Source organism: Phalacrocorax aristotelis, chromosome 7 (genome assembly GCF_949628215.1).
Source record: "Phalacrocorax aristotelis chromosome 7, bGulAri2.1, whole genome shotgun sequence".
Taxonomy (NCBI): Eukaryota; Metazoa; Chordata; class Aves; order Suliformes; family Phalacrocoracidae; genus Phalacrocorax; species Phalacrocorax aristotelis.
The window spans coordinates 43,215,993-43,229,689 of NC_134282.1; the positions used below are offsets into that span (position 1 = coordinate 43,215,993).

General features: G+C 41.5%; 1 protein-coding gene across 1 annotated transcript in view; it reads right to left on the reverse strand.

Annotated features, from left to right (window-relative positions):
- Positions 1-216: 216 nt before the first annotated feature.
- Positions 217-13,697, reverse strand: part of FBN1 (fibrillin 1) — a 161,794-nt gene continuing 148,313 nt past the window's right edge. The window contains exons 57-66 of the mRNA XM_075100409.1: positions 13,540-13,665; positions 12,787-12,993; positions 12,079-12,204; positions 11,736-11,858; positions 10,747-10,863; positions 9,820-9,948; positions 8,862-8,981; positions 5,229-5,460; positions 3,971-4,145; positions 217-1,495 (exon numbers count right to left, since the gene is read on the reverse strand). Of these exons, the coding sequence (XP_074956510.1) occupies positions 1,106-1,495; positions 3,971-4,145; positions 5,229-5,460; positions 8,862-8,981; positions 9,820-9,948; positions 10,747-10,863; positions 11,736-11,858; positions 12,079-12,204; positions 12,787-12,993; positions 13,540-13,665 (1,745 nt within the window). The 3' untranslated portion in view covers positions 217-1,105. The remainder of the gene's footprint in view (positions 1,496-3,970; positions 4,146-5,228; positions 5,461-8,861; positions 8,982-9,819; positions 9,949-10,746; positions 10,864-11,735; positions 11,859-12,078; positions 12,205-12,786; positions 12,994-13,539; positions 13,666-13,697) is intronic.

Here is a 13,697-nt window from a genome sequence, read left to right on the forward strand (position 1 = left end):
CCACACAAAAATCTGACAGAGGTCCACTCCTGTTTAGATTTGTCAAGGTTTCTGTATTTCTTCCGCTCTTCCTTTGCATGAAGAATGAGCAAATGGCTGCAACACACCTTCAAGAAATCTCCTGTGCACACAGATATACAGCCAACCCTAGTGATAATGCCTGAAACTTAAGAATGCAGTTTATCACACTTTTAGCAAGAACACAAGGCCACAGAATAAACTAAAAAAAAAAACTGTTTTATTGTGACGTTTATGACATTGAACCCTTGTTGATATGAACGACTATGGGTACTCTTGACACGTTACATAATGTCATGGTGTAGGATGGCACTGACTGTCATCTGACTTTTGAGAATGTTTAATGGTCCCTACTGACCTCAGTGCATTTTGGCAAGTCACAGAAACTTTATCATCAGGTTTGTGTATACAGTTAACAAGTAGTTGGTCTTATAAGCACCATTACAAACCCTCACATTAAGGGTATTATTAATCTAGTTTACAAATGCTTCATTGATAAAAATAGCATGATTACAGTATACACACACTTAATTTACATGTAATGTATTATAGGCATAACTGAGATAAACTACTGAGCTAACTTTGGTTGATTGAAGTATTTAGACTGAATAATGGCAATTTTGGCTTCTAAGTTGTGTAAATATTACAGTGCATTTATAAATCTAGGTTGAAAATTTACTAGCACCAAATGGATATCATAAATGGCTGACCTAGTAAGTTGTAGTTGGAGAAGCGAAGTTTAAGAATTACAAAAATAGAGCTGTCCATCAGTTGAAAGCACATTCTTGTACCTCTGCTGAAATGATGACGTGTCTCAGCATCAGTGGCCAACTTCCAATGATAAAAGTCCCAGTTTTCAAGATTCAGCATATCAAGGTAGCTCAGCTACACTTAAAAGCCTGAGAAAGTGGTTGTTTTGAGCTAGGGTATTCATCCTGTACCTTGTTTATGTAATAATATAATAGTGCTCATTCATACAAATGTACTCATGTAAGATTGTACCTATGATATGGAGAATCTGATTGGGAGGAATATTCAGTCCTACCTATCTATCTTTGGTTTAATTATTTGGTCTTTGGTTGATGAATTAATGAAGCAATATCTGAATTTTCATTTTCAGGTTATCTCCCAGCTCACCACTGAGGTAGTCTTTGTCATGTTTCTCTTCAAGCTGGTTAAGTTCCTTCTTTTTATAGAGTGGAATACTACTGATTTGTAATGAATAGTTTCCAGGCACTGGCTTCTTCTTTGTGAAATGAAGGTAACTTATCCCGTCCTTCTTATTGATTCTAAAGAAACCATCTTCATTTCCAGAGTCAATTAAATATCGGTTATGGTTTGTCAGTGTCGTGAGGGCAGGAAGCAGTTCCAGGATGCGATCTTTGTTACTGAGATCCGAGATGTTGATGGAGAAGATTGCTGCTTTCTCAACATCCCAGCTGGCGAGACTGATTGGCGACTCCAGCTCTCGCTGATCCTGCAGAAGAACAAATGATGTTAGTTGGCTTTGTCAAAGAGCATTTCGTATGTGCCTTTGCATATGTATTTCTTACCCAGCTCATTCATTATTAATGAAATAATATTTAAAAGGAGGTCTGTAATATCATCTGTCATATCCACTACTATGGGCCTAGGACTTGTTGGGATAAAGTAAGGTCTTTGTCACTGTCCCTGCGTGGGTAATGGGAGCCTGAGACAGGCACTGAAAGTTTCTGCGTATGGGTTCCACTGCCTGACAAAAATCCTCTCCCTGCTTGGAGACCACAACCAGTCTCCTACAACAAGGGCAGCAAAGGTATACTCCTCCTCGCTGTCAGGGGAACCACAAGCTAAGCTGAACAACAATATGCAGAAGAGAGCAGGGTCTGTAGGGGAGGCACAACACTTAGGTGGGAGTTTTCTGCTTTGCAAGATTCACTTTGTTTAGGCATGGAGCCAGGGTGGCCTGCGGGTACAGTGGGGTACTGGAAAAGCAGCATCACCCCTCACCTCTGAGTGATGGTAACAGGGCTCCCCGAGTTCCCTGTGCATGAGTCACGTTGCAGTGGCAGAATGATAACGTTTCAGACAGCACATCAGCTGTAACGTTTTAATTTGGAAAGCAACGGAAGCTCTACCTTGCCTCTGAGACAGATCCAGCACTAATCACAGGGAGTACTGAAATGCACTGAAGAAACACAGCTGAAGACCTGACTCTGCCCAAAATCAAATGTGCACACTCTTCTGGGCAAAAGCACTTTCCTGTCTTCTTGTATTAGCAGAGCACCATGCACTGAGCACCTAATGCAAACAGCTAACAGGCTCCCTAATCCCCTGTATTTGTGCCTGAAAAGCAAGCTGTTCAGCACATACACGTGAGCAGAGTGCAGGTGACATTTAGCTCAGGGTAGTGGTGGTGTGGCAACATTTTGCAAGAGTGTTCAGTATCTCTTGGTTATATTTGGAACGCAATACACGCGTTTGCATAGCCAGACACATACTTTCAGCTGAATGACAAATACCTTACAGTCTAGAGAACTGCCATGACCTGCTGCTTCTCTGGCCAGGTCAGGGCAGATCCCTTCTCCTGTAACATCACTGTAATCTTAGACTGGATGAAGAAGTGAGAAGTCAAATGACCATGGACTTGGTAATACTTCTCCTATAAGCTGTTTACAGTTTGCTGAAGTCTGTGTATAACTAACGTGAACAATAAGGTTTAAATCCAGTGACTTGGACTGAACATTGGACTGGATGACCAGACTGGGCAATTCTGACTTTTTATTGCAAGAAGTTGAAATAAGCCAATGTGGGACTCCTTACGTAATACAAGGAGTTTGAATTTTGCACAACAGGGGCTACAGTAACATTACACATTACAAGATCATGTTTCTATCACAACTTCTGCACTTGTCTGGTTGGTGTGGTGCTGGAAGCCTAGCTGAATAACAAACAGAATTATAACCACCTCCATCCCATTGTCTCACTATTGCGATCAATTTGGAACAAACCCCAGCAGGGGGAGTTTGGCAAAGGATTTACTTTAATGCTTTTTTGAGAATCATTTCTAAGAACTGAAGGAAAATACCTCCCCAAGGATTAGTGAAAAGGGATGTTTATCCTTTGCATAAAGACAAAACATCACAGAGCAGACAAGCTTCATATAAATGTAAGTGCTGAAACCACTTATTAATATTTGGTTAATTTAAAAAAAGCCAGTGACAACAGCTAGGAAGAAGTGGAGCTGTGTGAGCATCACAATAGATGACAAGCATTTCACTGACACAATTATGCCATCGGAGGCAAATGGAGACCTGCCGCTGTCCCAGCAACTTCCTAGCAATAACAAATGAAGCTCTGCCTCCTGTTCTGCTGCCCAGGTCAGTGGTGAGCGCTGTGTGCAGCCTTGCTGGCAGCCTTGGCCACAGGATGGCAACCTGAGTGACTGACTGCAAGGGTCTGGACAAGCCCCAGGAAGGGCTGCAGCCCTGGACTCCCTCCAGGTGAGGTGTTCGCTTCCACAGCTCTGTGTTTGCTTTGGAGAGGGCTCCAGCCCCGGACGCGTGACACGGCACTGCTTGGCAGGATCAACATCCACCCTGACCAACGCGTCCTGCCTCTCTGGCCACCAGGTCACACAAATGCTTTACATACCCGCCGTCCTCTGACATCAAGAGCCTGCTTTGCTGATGAGTGGACTGCTCTCTAGACACCTGGATGGGGATTTATTTTAGTGTTTGATGCGACATAGATATTAGGTATGCAGGGACTTCAGAGGATGACCTTTACCTAATGACAGTGAACAATTTCAGAAAGCCCCCACACAGACTACTTGACATCCAAAATCAGCTCTTTGGTCAAATTTGTTTGGGGTGTACATTTTTCCTGTGGGAATGTCTCTTGGCACACCTCCGTCTGAGACTGGCTTTCACAAGACAACCACAAACCCTTTCTCCCAAAAAGAGTCAGTTACCTCTCCTTCATTTGCAGTTTCATTAGTGCTTCTGCGCTTCCTTCCTCTCTTGTGATAGCCATTGATTTTACATTCATAACAAGCTTCTGGAGAGAGGGAGTTGTCATCTACTTCTCCACTGAGTGAAAGCTCTTGTCCTTGACCTTTGCCTAGCCCCACTCCAGAAACACAGTGTCTGAGGAAAGAAGAAATTAAAAATTAATTCCAGTGAGACATAGATCTTATCAAAAGCTGAATTTGGGGGACACTGAATACAAATAATAAGGCAATTATGCTGCATTCATTTCCTAGGAAAAATTTCTGCTGAAGTCAACAGGCAAAATTCTCACTGAATCACAATGCAGCTACCTCTGATTTCAGGAACTTGGCTCCATAAGGCTTTGCCTAAGAGAAACCTGCCAATACTTAACAGTTTTAAAAACACAGGCTTAAGCTCTGAGAAGTTGTTAGTAATTTCTGTCATCCAACCTGGAACACATTAAGAGACACAAATTTTCAGAAACTGCTGAAAAATCTGAAAAGCAAGGTCTGTCATAATGTATCCCAAAGCTTTTAGTCACTTCTAAAATTTAAGCCACAACCTTTCTGCTTTCCATTTGAATTGCTTGGTCCTACATGATGCACAGCCCTAACACACAGAAGCAAGTGAAATTGTTTTTCTTGATAAAGCAAACATTTACTAAAAAAAATTTATTCATTTGGAACTCAGAAGAATATGGAAGATACAAGAACATAAGAGCATACAGAATTGTTATTCCAAGTGGATGATGCCACTTGTATATTATCATTTGTCTTTGGAGCTAGTAGTGGGTGTTTTGGTTTTTTTTTGTTTGGTTAGGTTTTTTTGGGCTTTTTTGGTGGTGTGGGGGTGTTTTTTTTTTTTGATGGTGGTTGGTTTTTGTTTGTTTGTTTGTACTTTCTTTTAAAGGAGACAAGTGATACACCACAAATCACAGCGAGGGCTGTGAGCTCCCAAGTGGCAAGCTCAGAGGACTTTGCTAGCTGCTGGGGTGTGCAGGAGAGAGGTGAAAGCAGTAGCTTAAAAGATATGATTGAACCTGGTAGCCCTGACCAAATTTCACTAAGCATTAAAACCATGTTGCTCCCTTCCCTTGGTTACCTTTCCCCTCCCTCATCTCCACAATCCTATCCCTCTTTTATTAGTGACAATCCCCCTGGTTCTGCTGCACCACACTACAGAGAAGGGAGCGGATTATGTCCCCTTTATGTCTGTTAGTTTAAAATGAGAATCCCTTACCCTTGTCCTATTCTGAAGTAACCAGGTGGACATCCACAGACATAGCCACCTTCAGTATTTGAACAACCATAACTGCATGGGGCTTGCGCAGAACCGCATTCATTGATATCTTGGCAACCTCCACTAAACTGTTCATACTGAAATCCGGTAGGGCACATACATTTATAGCTTCCCAAAGTATTGTGGCAAGATGCTCCTCCACAAATATGTGCACTGAGACATTCATTTTCATCTGGAAAAGAAGCAGAAGATACCATGTTAACTTTTACTCTCAGGTGTAGTCCAACCTACCCCTTCAGAAAGGTCATGTTTGACTGTTGCTAAACATGCTGCCACATCAGACAGACAGAAATGGAGAACAGGGCTTGGCCTCACCCTTGGCTAGGGCAGCGGTCGCTAGGAGATGACTACAACCATACAACAGAGCAACATTTGGGCTACTCTACAGAAGATGTTTCATGCCACGTCAGCTCATGCTCTGGACAGCAGAGAAACAGAGGAGGCAACTTTATTTTTGTTCCAGAAACGACTGAGAAGAATAAAACTTTGTACAGCCAACAATCTGGTCCAGTAATCCCATGTTCATAATGCTATTAAATATTAAAGGAAAAAGAGTAAGGAATCAAGCGGTGACACCTTTTCCAGGCACTTAAAATCCCTCCCTACACACTCACATTTATATATGAGGTACAGGTAAGATACAGGAACAAGAAGTAAAGTGAAAATAAAAGCAGCTGTAGATACAAAAGACTGCCACATTCTGAGCCAGCCCTCTTCCAAACTTCCAAGTGTGGCACTGTAGGAGTTTGAGGTCGGTTCAGGCTTGTTTACTGTAAATGGCTGTTTTTTAAAATGTAGATGGTCTGATTTTTTTTTTGTCTGATGTGGCAAATTGCTTCGAAACATACTGAATGCTGTTGTTCTCCTGTTTTCTGTGATAAAGCGACTCATATGCACATTGCTTGTGTGTGCACATGCATAAGGAATGCCATCTGGACACTGCATGGATAAAATGTAAAGCACAGAGCAGCATCTCTGACCTAAGCATCCAGGTTACAGGAGAATAAGTACTAATTCAGAGCATTATTGTCTTTTTCCAAACAATGTGGCTGCTTGTTCTTTGTTTAAAAGCAATGCCTTTGCTTCTTGCAGCCTGATTTATGGCATGGTGCATTACAGAATTCCCTGGGCAAGGGACGCAGTCACACACAGCACAAGACAAGGGAGGAACCAAAGCATTCTTCAGTGATTATCTAAATATGTGTTGCAGCAACATCAAAAGTCCCTGAACACTTCATTAAATAAGCTAAAAAAGACACAAACTGTTTGCAGACTTGGGATTGCCAAGGAATATGAAGGAATTGTCACAGAAAAACCTATTACATCGATTCTTCCCCTGTGGTACACCCAGCAGATCTAGGTAAGTATCTTAACCATATACAATTACAGACGTTACAATGCGAACATGTGGAGACCACAAGGTATTTAAACCTGAGGCTGAATTATGTGTCACCAAAGCCTGTAGGAGTTTTGCCATTACCTTAGAGCAATGTTTCAATATTGGTCACACTTAACACAGAAATCATATCAACATCATAAATGCACATTTGGGCCACAGAAAGTTACTGCACCAAGAGGAGATACGCTCACTTCGCCTTGCTCCACAGAAGCAAAAGTGTGGACGCTAGTGCGTTTAATTCCCTTATTTTGAGTGACTGTTGGAAGAAAAAATATGAAAAAAAAGTGGAAAAAAACCCAGTTATGGGAGCCTCAGATTCGGTGCAAGCTGTGCTGTCAGGTACCAGCCTTGCTCCCCTGTGCTCTGCAACATGCATCTCTGTCATGCTAAGCTTCAGCAGGAAGGAGAGATGCTGTGAGGACGGAGGAAACCAAACCTCCTTCTCTGAAGTTTTGGGTTTCTGCCTGGACTGCCCCATGTCCAAGAAGGTGGAATTGTTATCTGAGTCTTTCCCCAGTTGTGGCTCTCAGTGCATTTTTCCCTGGTGAAGTTTCTTGTGATCAGTATTTGTGGTGCCAAGGTGGAGGAAATACCAGGGTTTACGCATTTTGAAACTGATATTCCCTGTATAAAATCTAAACAGTAGTCAGTGGGCTCAAAAGCTGGAAAAACAGTGTACACCTGGTTTGGAAATACACTTGGTTAAATGCTAACACCCAGGAAAACTTGAAAACAGCCAAGATGTTTTGCATAACTGAGAGCTGCACTTTTTCAGATTCCACAATGTCCTCCAGCAGCCAGACGTGGCAGTGCTGTTCCCCTTCCCACCCCCCACCCCCTCCCCGCAGATTAAACTCCAATTTAGCTCTAAGACCTGCTAGTTTAATTAATATTCAAAACCACCATATGTTTGTGCTCCTTCCTTATTCTCTTGTGTGTTACAGGCATAGCGTACTGGAGCACAAGCAAACGTCACAGCAAGGACTGCATAAAAAGTCAGGAGGTTCGGTAAGCATAATTAAAAGCAGAGAGCTCCCTAGAGTACCACAGTGATAACAAGCAAAAGCATTTTTATGTATCTGAAAGCAAAGAAAGCCAAACAAAGAGTTATGAAGCCCTTTGTTCTCAGAGAGGTCATCAAACACATCTCCGGGTATCCACACAAGACTAGCTTGCACGAAGCCCATTTAATGTGACTAAAAACACACATAACTGTCACTAGAGAAAAAAATTATTCATGTTTCTCCTGTTTGAATATGCCACATGGTACATTGCTGAAACGTATAGAGACTTTTCCCATGACTTCTGCAGAGGACCCGGTTCTGTCTGCTCAAGTCACATCCAGCATCAATGCTCTGCACATGCAGCCCCATCTATGAGGGCTCAGAGACTTGGGATAGAACCAAAGTTTAGAGAGGGAAGAAATAAGCATTTTAATTCACCAGCATATTTACTTCTTAACATAAACAAAGAGCACTAACATTTGTTATTTATCAGAATTGCCCTGTAAGCACTTGTAATAAACTGTATCCCAAAGCTGCAAGGAAGCATCTTTAGACAAAGAGCAGCAGCTTTGCTGAAATATGACAAATGGTTAATTTTGTAAAGAGAAGAGGCTTAAACACAGCAGCCTTCCCTGTAGGTGTTGTAAGAATGATAAAAGCACAGATCAAGTAGGATTTTAATAGAATTTTAGATGTTTTGGGCCAGAAGTTTGATTTTACAATTTAATAATCCAAACTTTGGGTTCTGAGTCTGCCAGGTTCAACCCAGGTTCATCTCTCAGACGTACCTGTGTCTGAGCAGAGACTGTTGAACAGCCGAGTAAGACTTCCTTTGTTCAGACCACATGAGTAAGAGAGTAACAGAATTCCCTCAAAAATCAATACAACTTTAGCACCCTCAAGGATAATTTTGTGGTTGTTTAACCACAAAACCAATTGTCAACCATCTTGTTAACCACAAAACCACTTGTCAAACCAGCACATAGGCTACTGGGTGCTTCATATCCACTCTGCCTTTCACAGGAGGGCAACATTTATAATGAAACTGCTGAACTTACTAAATTATAATCAGAAAAAAAGAAAATACAGCAACTGCACCATTGCCCTTCACTTCTTGCTGCTAACAAAGGTAACATGCATTTTAATGTATGAATTTAAAAAGTGACTTGCCAACACATTGGTTCCATTGGTAATGCTGGAGATACCCTTGTGGGCAGCTACACCTGTATCCTCCAATTATATTTTGGCAGCCATGCTGACACCGGTGGTTTCCATCACATTCATCAACATCTAAAAAGGTGAGACACGCTCTGAGTTTTGGGAGAGAAGCTCAAATTATGCTATATTTAAAAGTATGTTACAAATTATGAATATATTAATATATCATACACATAGAGGTATATTTCAGGATCTTTCAGAAACCTGACCAGTGCTGGGAGACTACTTCAGGCCTTTCAGGTTTGGATTTCTGGCTCCACAGCAAGTAAGTTAGGGCTGAAAGTTCAAATTCAGCCACAATTTTCAGTTTTTGCATTCTGCTATGGAGCAGAGAGTCATTGGTATATGGGACCCCCAAGGCTTTCCTAAGGCTCCCAGCTCCACAGCAGACAGTCCCTTGCTTTCTACCCCAGCATCCAGCCCAGGAATCCCAGGATATCTCTTTTCAAAGCAAACTAAACTATATCCCAGGAGAAGGCTCTAGAGGCTCTAGGGACCCAGAGGAATAAAGTCTGCAGCCCTTGAACTCTCTCCCTCTCTTTAGCAGGTTGCCTTGGAGATGCAAGACTTCCTGTTCTTGGTGAGTCCCTCAGAACTCCATGCAGAACGCAACAGAAGTTTGCTGAACTTGCAATGCTTAAATTAAAACATCCCAGGCTAAATGGAAGTATCCTCAGAAAATATCTGTCCAGCTCTTTAGAATCATGCAATATATCTAGTTATTCAGGCTCATGGAGAGAAATACTGCCTTGCTGGTACATTTCCATACCCCACCCCCCTTCAATCTACACTGCTGAGTCCATAGGTTTTGGTGCTTACTCCATAGGTCCTTCCTTGGATGACTGTATGGCTGAGAGAAGATGAAGGAAAGCAAGAGAAGGCCAAGTTAAATGCACTGTGTTGTACCTACCTTCACAGCTAAGCCCAGTTTGATCGAGTGAGAAGCCACGTTGACACTCACAAACAAAACTTCCCGGCGTATTCTGGCAAATGCCCTTCGCCCCACATAAATTGATTTCAGTAGCACACTCATTATTATCTGAAGGAAACCAAAGCCTGAGTGTTACTTTTTATTCTGTGTTGTGAAGATGATCATTTAGCAATGATGACAATTAACAGTTTGTGACAAAAGGTAAAGCAACATCAGTAATGTAGCTGTTGTACTGCCTTCTCCATTTTTCTACTTTGCACTACAGGAGGAGAGCTTACATTACCTTCTTTTTTTCATTTGAAAACACTAAGAAGAGCTATGGGAAGGGAGAAGCTCCTTTTCTTCACCAAGAATATGGAGTTTGATGTTCTAATCTTCAAATACTCCCAAATTCACACCAGTACCATAGGATCATCAGACTGCCACAAGCAGGATCCAACTTGCAGAGCAGGAGGAGTGTTTTGCAGGAAGTAGTTTTGTTTAACATTTCCACAGATATAATGGGTATGTGTTTAAAGGACAACTGCAGAAATGTATGTTTCATGCTTACTGTTTAAAGAAGCCTTGACACGACCTCTAATGTGGGTCCTGCAATGAACTACAAGAACAGAAATGTAACTATTTTTTTGCTCAATGGGTAAGAAAGGGTAAGGCAAGAACTACAAATTGGTGTTTCTGCTGTCTGATTCTTGCAACTGCAAAATTCAAAGACATAGATTATGAAAACAAGGGAAGGTAGAAGGGAGGGCCTCTCTGCATCTTCTCTTCTGGTGGGACTGGGATCAGAACCTGGCCTGCATATCCATTTGGTTTCTCAGGAAGCCGATTTCACCTCCATGCTACTTTGCTTCTGGTATAAGAGTCTAATAAATCCCAAATCTCCGTCTACATTCCCACATCACTTACCAATGCAGGCTGTATGGTGCTGAGTGAATCCAGGAGGACATTTACACGTGAAACCCCCAATAGTGTTGACGCAAAGGAACTGGCAGTTGTGCTGCTTTGTTGCACATTCATCAAGATCTAAAAAACCAAGAAAACAGCTTTCACTTATGTTCCCTGTGGAAGACCTGACAGTTCAGCTGGACTTAGAGAGAAGTGATTGCAAATAAATAAGGTATCAAATAAAGTCTTTTGAATCTACATATCAATTTCCACGCTTGCTTCCAGTTCCTCTCACATGAAGCCCCACATATAACAGATGGGACTTGGGAGCTATACTAGATGCTGTTACATAATAAATGTCTGCTCTCACTGCAGTCAATAAATGGGAAGTCACCATCTTGATGAGTGGCAGATTGTAAAACGGTATTGCACTGAAGCATGCTATTACTCCAAAAGAAATATTTAAGTGCACTTAAACACTGACGAAGCACACTCATTTCGCATGCCAAGTTTAGAATTGCTGCTTTAACTTGTGCAGTTTCAGTCAGATCTTTGCTACCAAGACGCACAAATAAATGTAATTATAATGAACATTTCAAAATCTCTCCTGCACTGCTCTTCCTTATTCAGCATGCTGCAGAGGTGGTAGGTTAAAACTCTGTTGATGTTGGACACTGCACTGCAAACCATACTCATCTTTGCATCTGTTAACATACATTTATCACTGAAAATTACAGCTTAAACCAACACGCTTACCAAAATAAGACCAATCATGTCTGCTATTGGTTACAAAGTTTCTTAAGATCAGCTGCCATCCAATTACTGTGGATCTACTGTTCATCCAGATTATCAAAAAAATAACTGAAACACCAGCAGGCCACTTCCACTGTCTTTAGTGGAAGTACTCACGTGAACCAAGGAGACAGATTTACATCATTTGAATGTCCTTGGATTGGTATTTGCCTGTGAAACACAGCATTTCTGCAGTAAATTCTTTTCTTGATTTTTACCTTTGCAGCTTCTCCCATCTTCTTGCAGGATGTACCCTTTCGGACATGAACACTGAAAGCTCCCCTCTGTGTTTTTGCAGATGAAATTGCAAGGTTTTGGGGACTCATTACATTCATTCAGATCTAGAAGAAGCAAAACCAGATACCTCAGTGCTGATAAGCAAGATTTGTGATGCAGTTTTTCAAAATGCTTAGGAGACAGAAGGAAATCAAAATCCCCAAAGCATTCTAATGAATGACATTTTGCTTTTCTCATTTTTCAAAATCTTTTTATTTTCTTCTTCAAGTTATCTCTTAGCAAAATAATAAACTTTATATATGTACACCATAATGAAAAACTTACCTATGCAAAGAGTGCCAGTTATATCTGTAGTATAGCCAAGGTTGCAATGACAACGGTAAGATCCCCTCTCATTGATACATTCTCCATTACGGCAGACATCGTGAATAACCTTGCACTCATCAATATCTGCAATTAAATTAGGGCTAGTTCACAGCAGGGCAAGAACTGATCTTATACAGGTTCAATAGATTCTTGTGACCTGACATGAAAAAAACCCACACCCTACATAGAATAAAAAACAAATTACATAAAATAATGAAATGTTGCACAGATTAGGAGTAGTATTACGTGGAAAAATAGGGAATGAAGCATTAATCTAACTTTCAAATGCAATGAACAAGCCCTAAGTGGAAGCGAACAACTGGAGCCAACCATATATTAAAGCCTCCATAAATCCAACATTACTTTGCTTTCATGTACAGAAATAGCTCTTAATCTGTACCTACATACACTCAAATGTGTACCCATTCTAGTGCATGTGCGTCAACCAGCACACAAAATAACTCTCTGCCAAGCTGGGATGGATGCCTTTGGCTATGCACCCTCCTCCCAAAGGACTGTACTCTCTCAACATGAAAACTCTCAGAAAATTTTGACTGGTACCCAAAACATTTAGGACCTCACAGTGTTCAAATATGCAAAAAGAGTTTATAATTTATCACTGAATTTGACATTGTGTAAGAGGCCCTTTAACAGAAAAGTCAGTACCTGATCCATTAGACATGTATCCTCGGCCATGAGGGCAAAGCTTCCTGAACGCCACGGTGCCTGGGAAGGGGCAGACCTCACAGTTTTGCCCCCAGCCTCGGCCACCATCACAGCAGCATTCAGACTTGGTGACAGAGTTCCTGTTGCTTGATCCAATTTGACACATACTTTGTAAGACTTCAGTGAAGCAGTAGCCCTCCCTGTTGTCTGAAAGACAAATTATGCATCACAGAGAATCCTAATAGTGACAACCTCCAGAGGGTCATGAGATATTAGGAATTTAGTCAGAAATATAAAAGAAAGGGCATACTTCACCCTGGGACTGTGGAACTGAGAGTGAAAGACCACCAGCAGAAAGAGAGAGCACAATGTCTACGGAAACAAAGACAACAGGAAGTTTGGAAAGGTGGAAGACAAGTTACATTATGCTTATAAAAATAGACATTTCTGAACCCAGATTAAAAGGACTGGCTGAGAATCAGGACCAAAGAAAAGGCAGAGTAATTCCCAGCTGACTGAAACCACCGAAGAGTCAGCTTTCATAGCGAGTCAACTCAACCAGACTGTCTGAAGAAAGTATAAGGTTAGCATGGGAAGAATGAACTTGCAGGAGGCACCTACTTAAAAAGGCCCCTTCCTGAAGGCATGTAAATTCAAGAGCATGTTTACTCACTATACATTTCTAAGTTTAAGTTCAACCACAGTTTCTGCTATCAAAGTGATAGTTCACCAGGGTGTTAATGTGTGACTTACCAAGGCATTCGTTCTGGGTGTCGCTGACAGTGAATCCCTCATTGCATTCACATCTGTAACTTCCCACTGTGTTTACACACCGGCCGTTCTCACAGATCCCAGGTTTGGTCTGACATTCATTCTCATCTGTGTTTATGAAGTGATATGACAAAAATCAA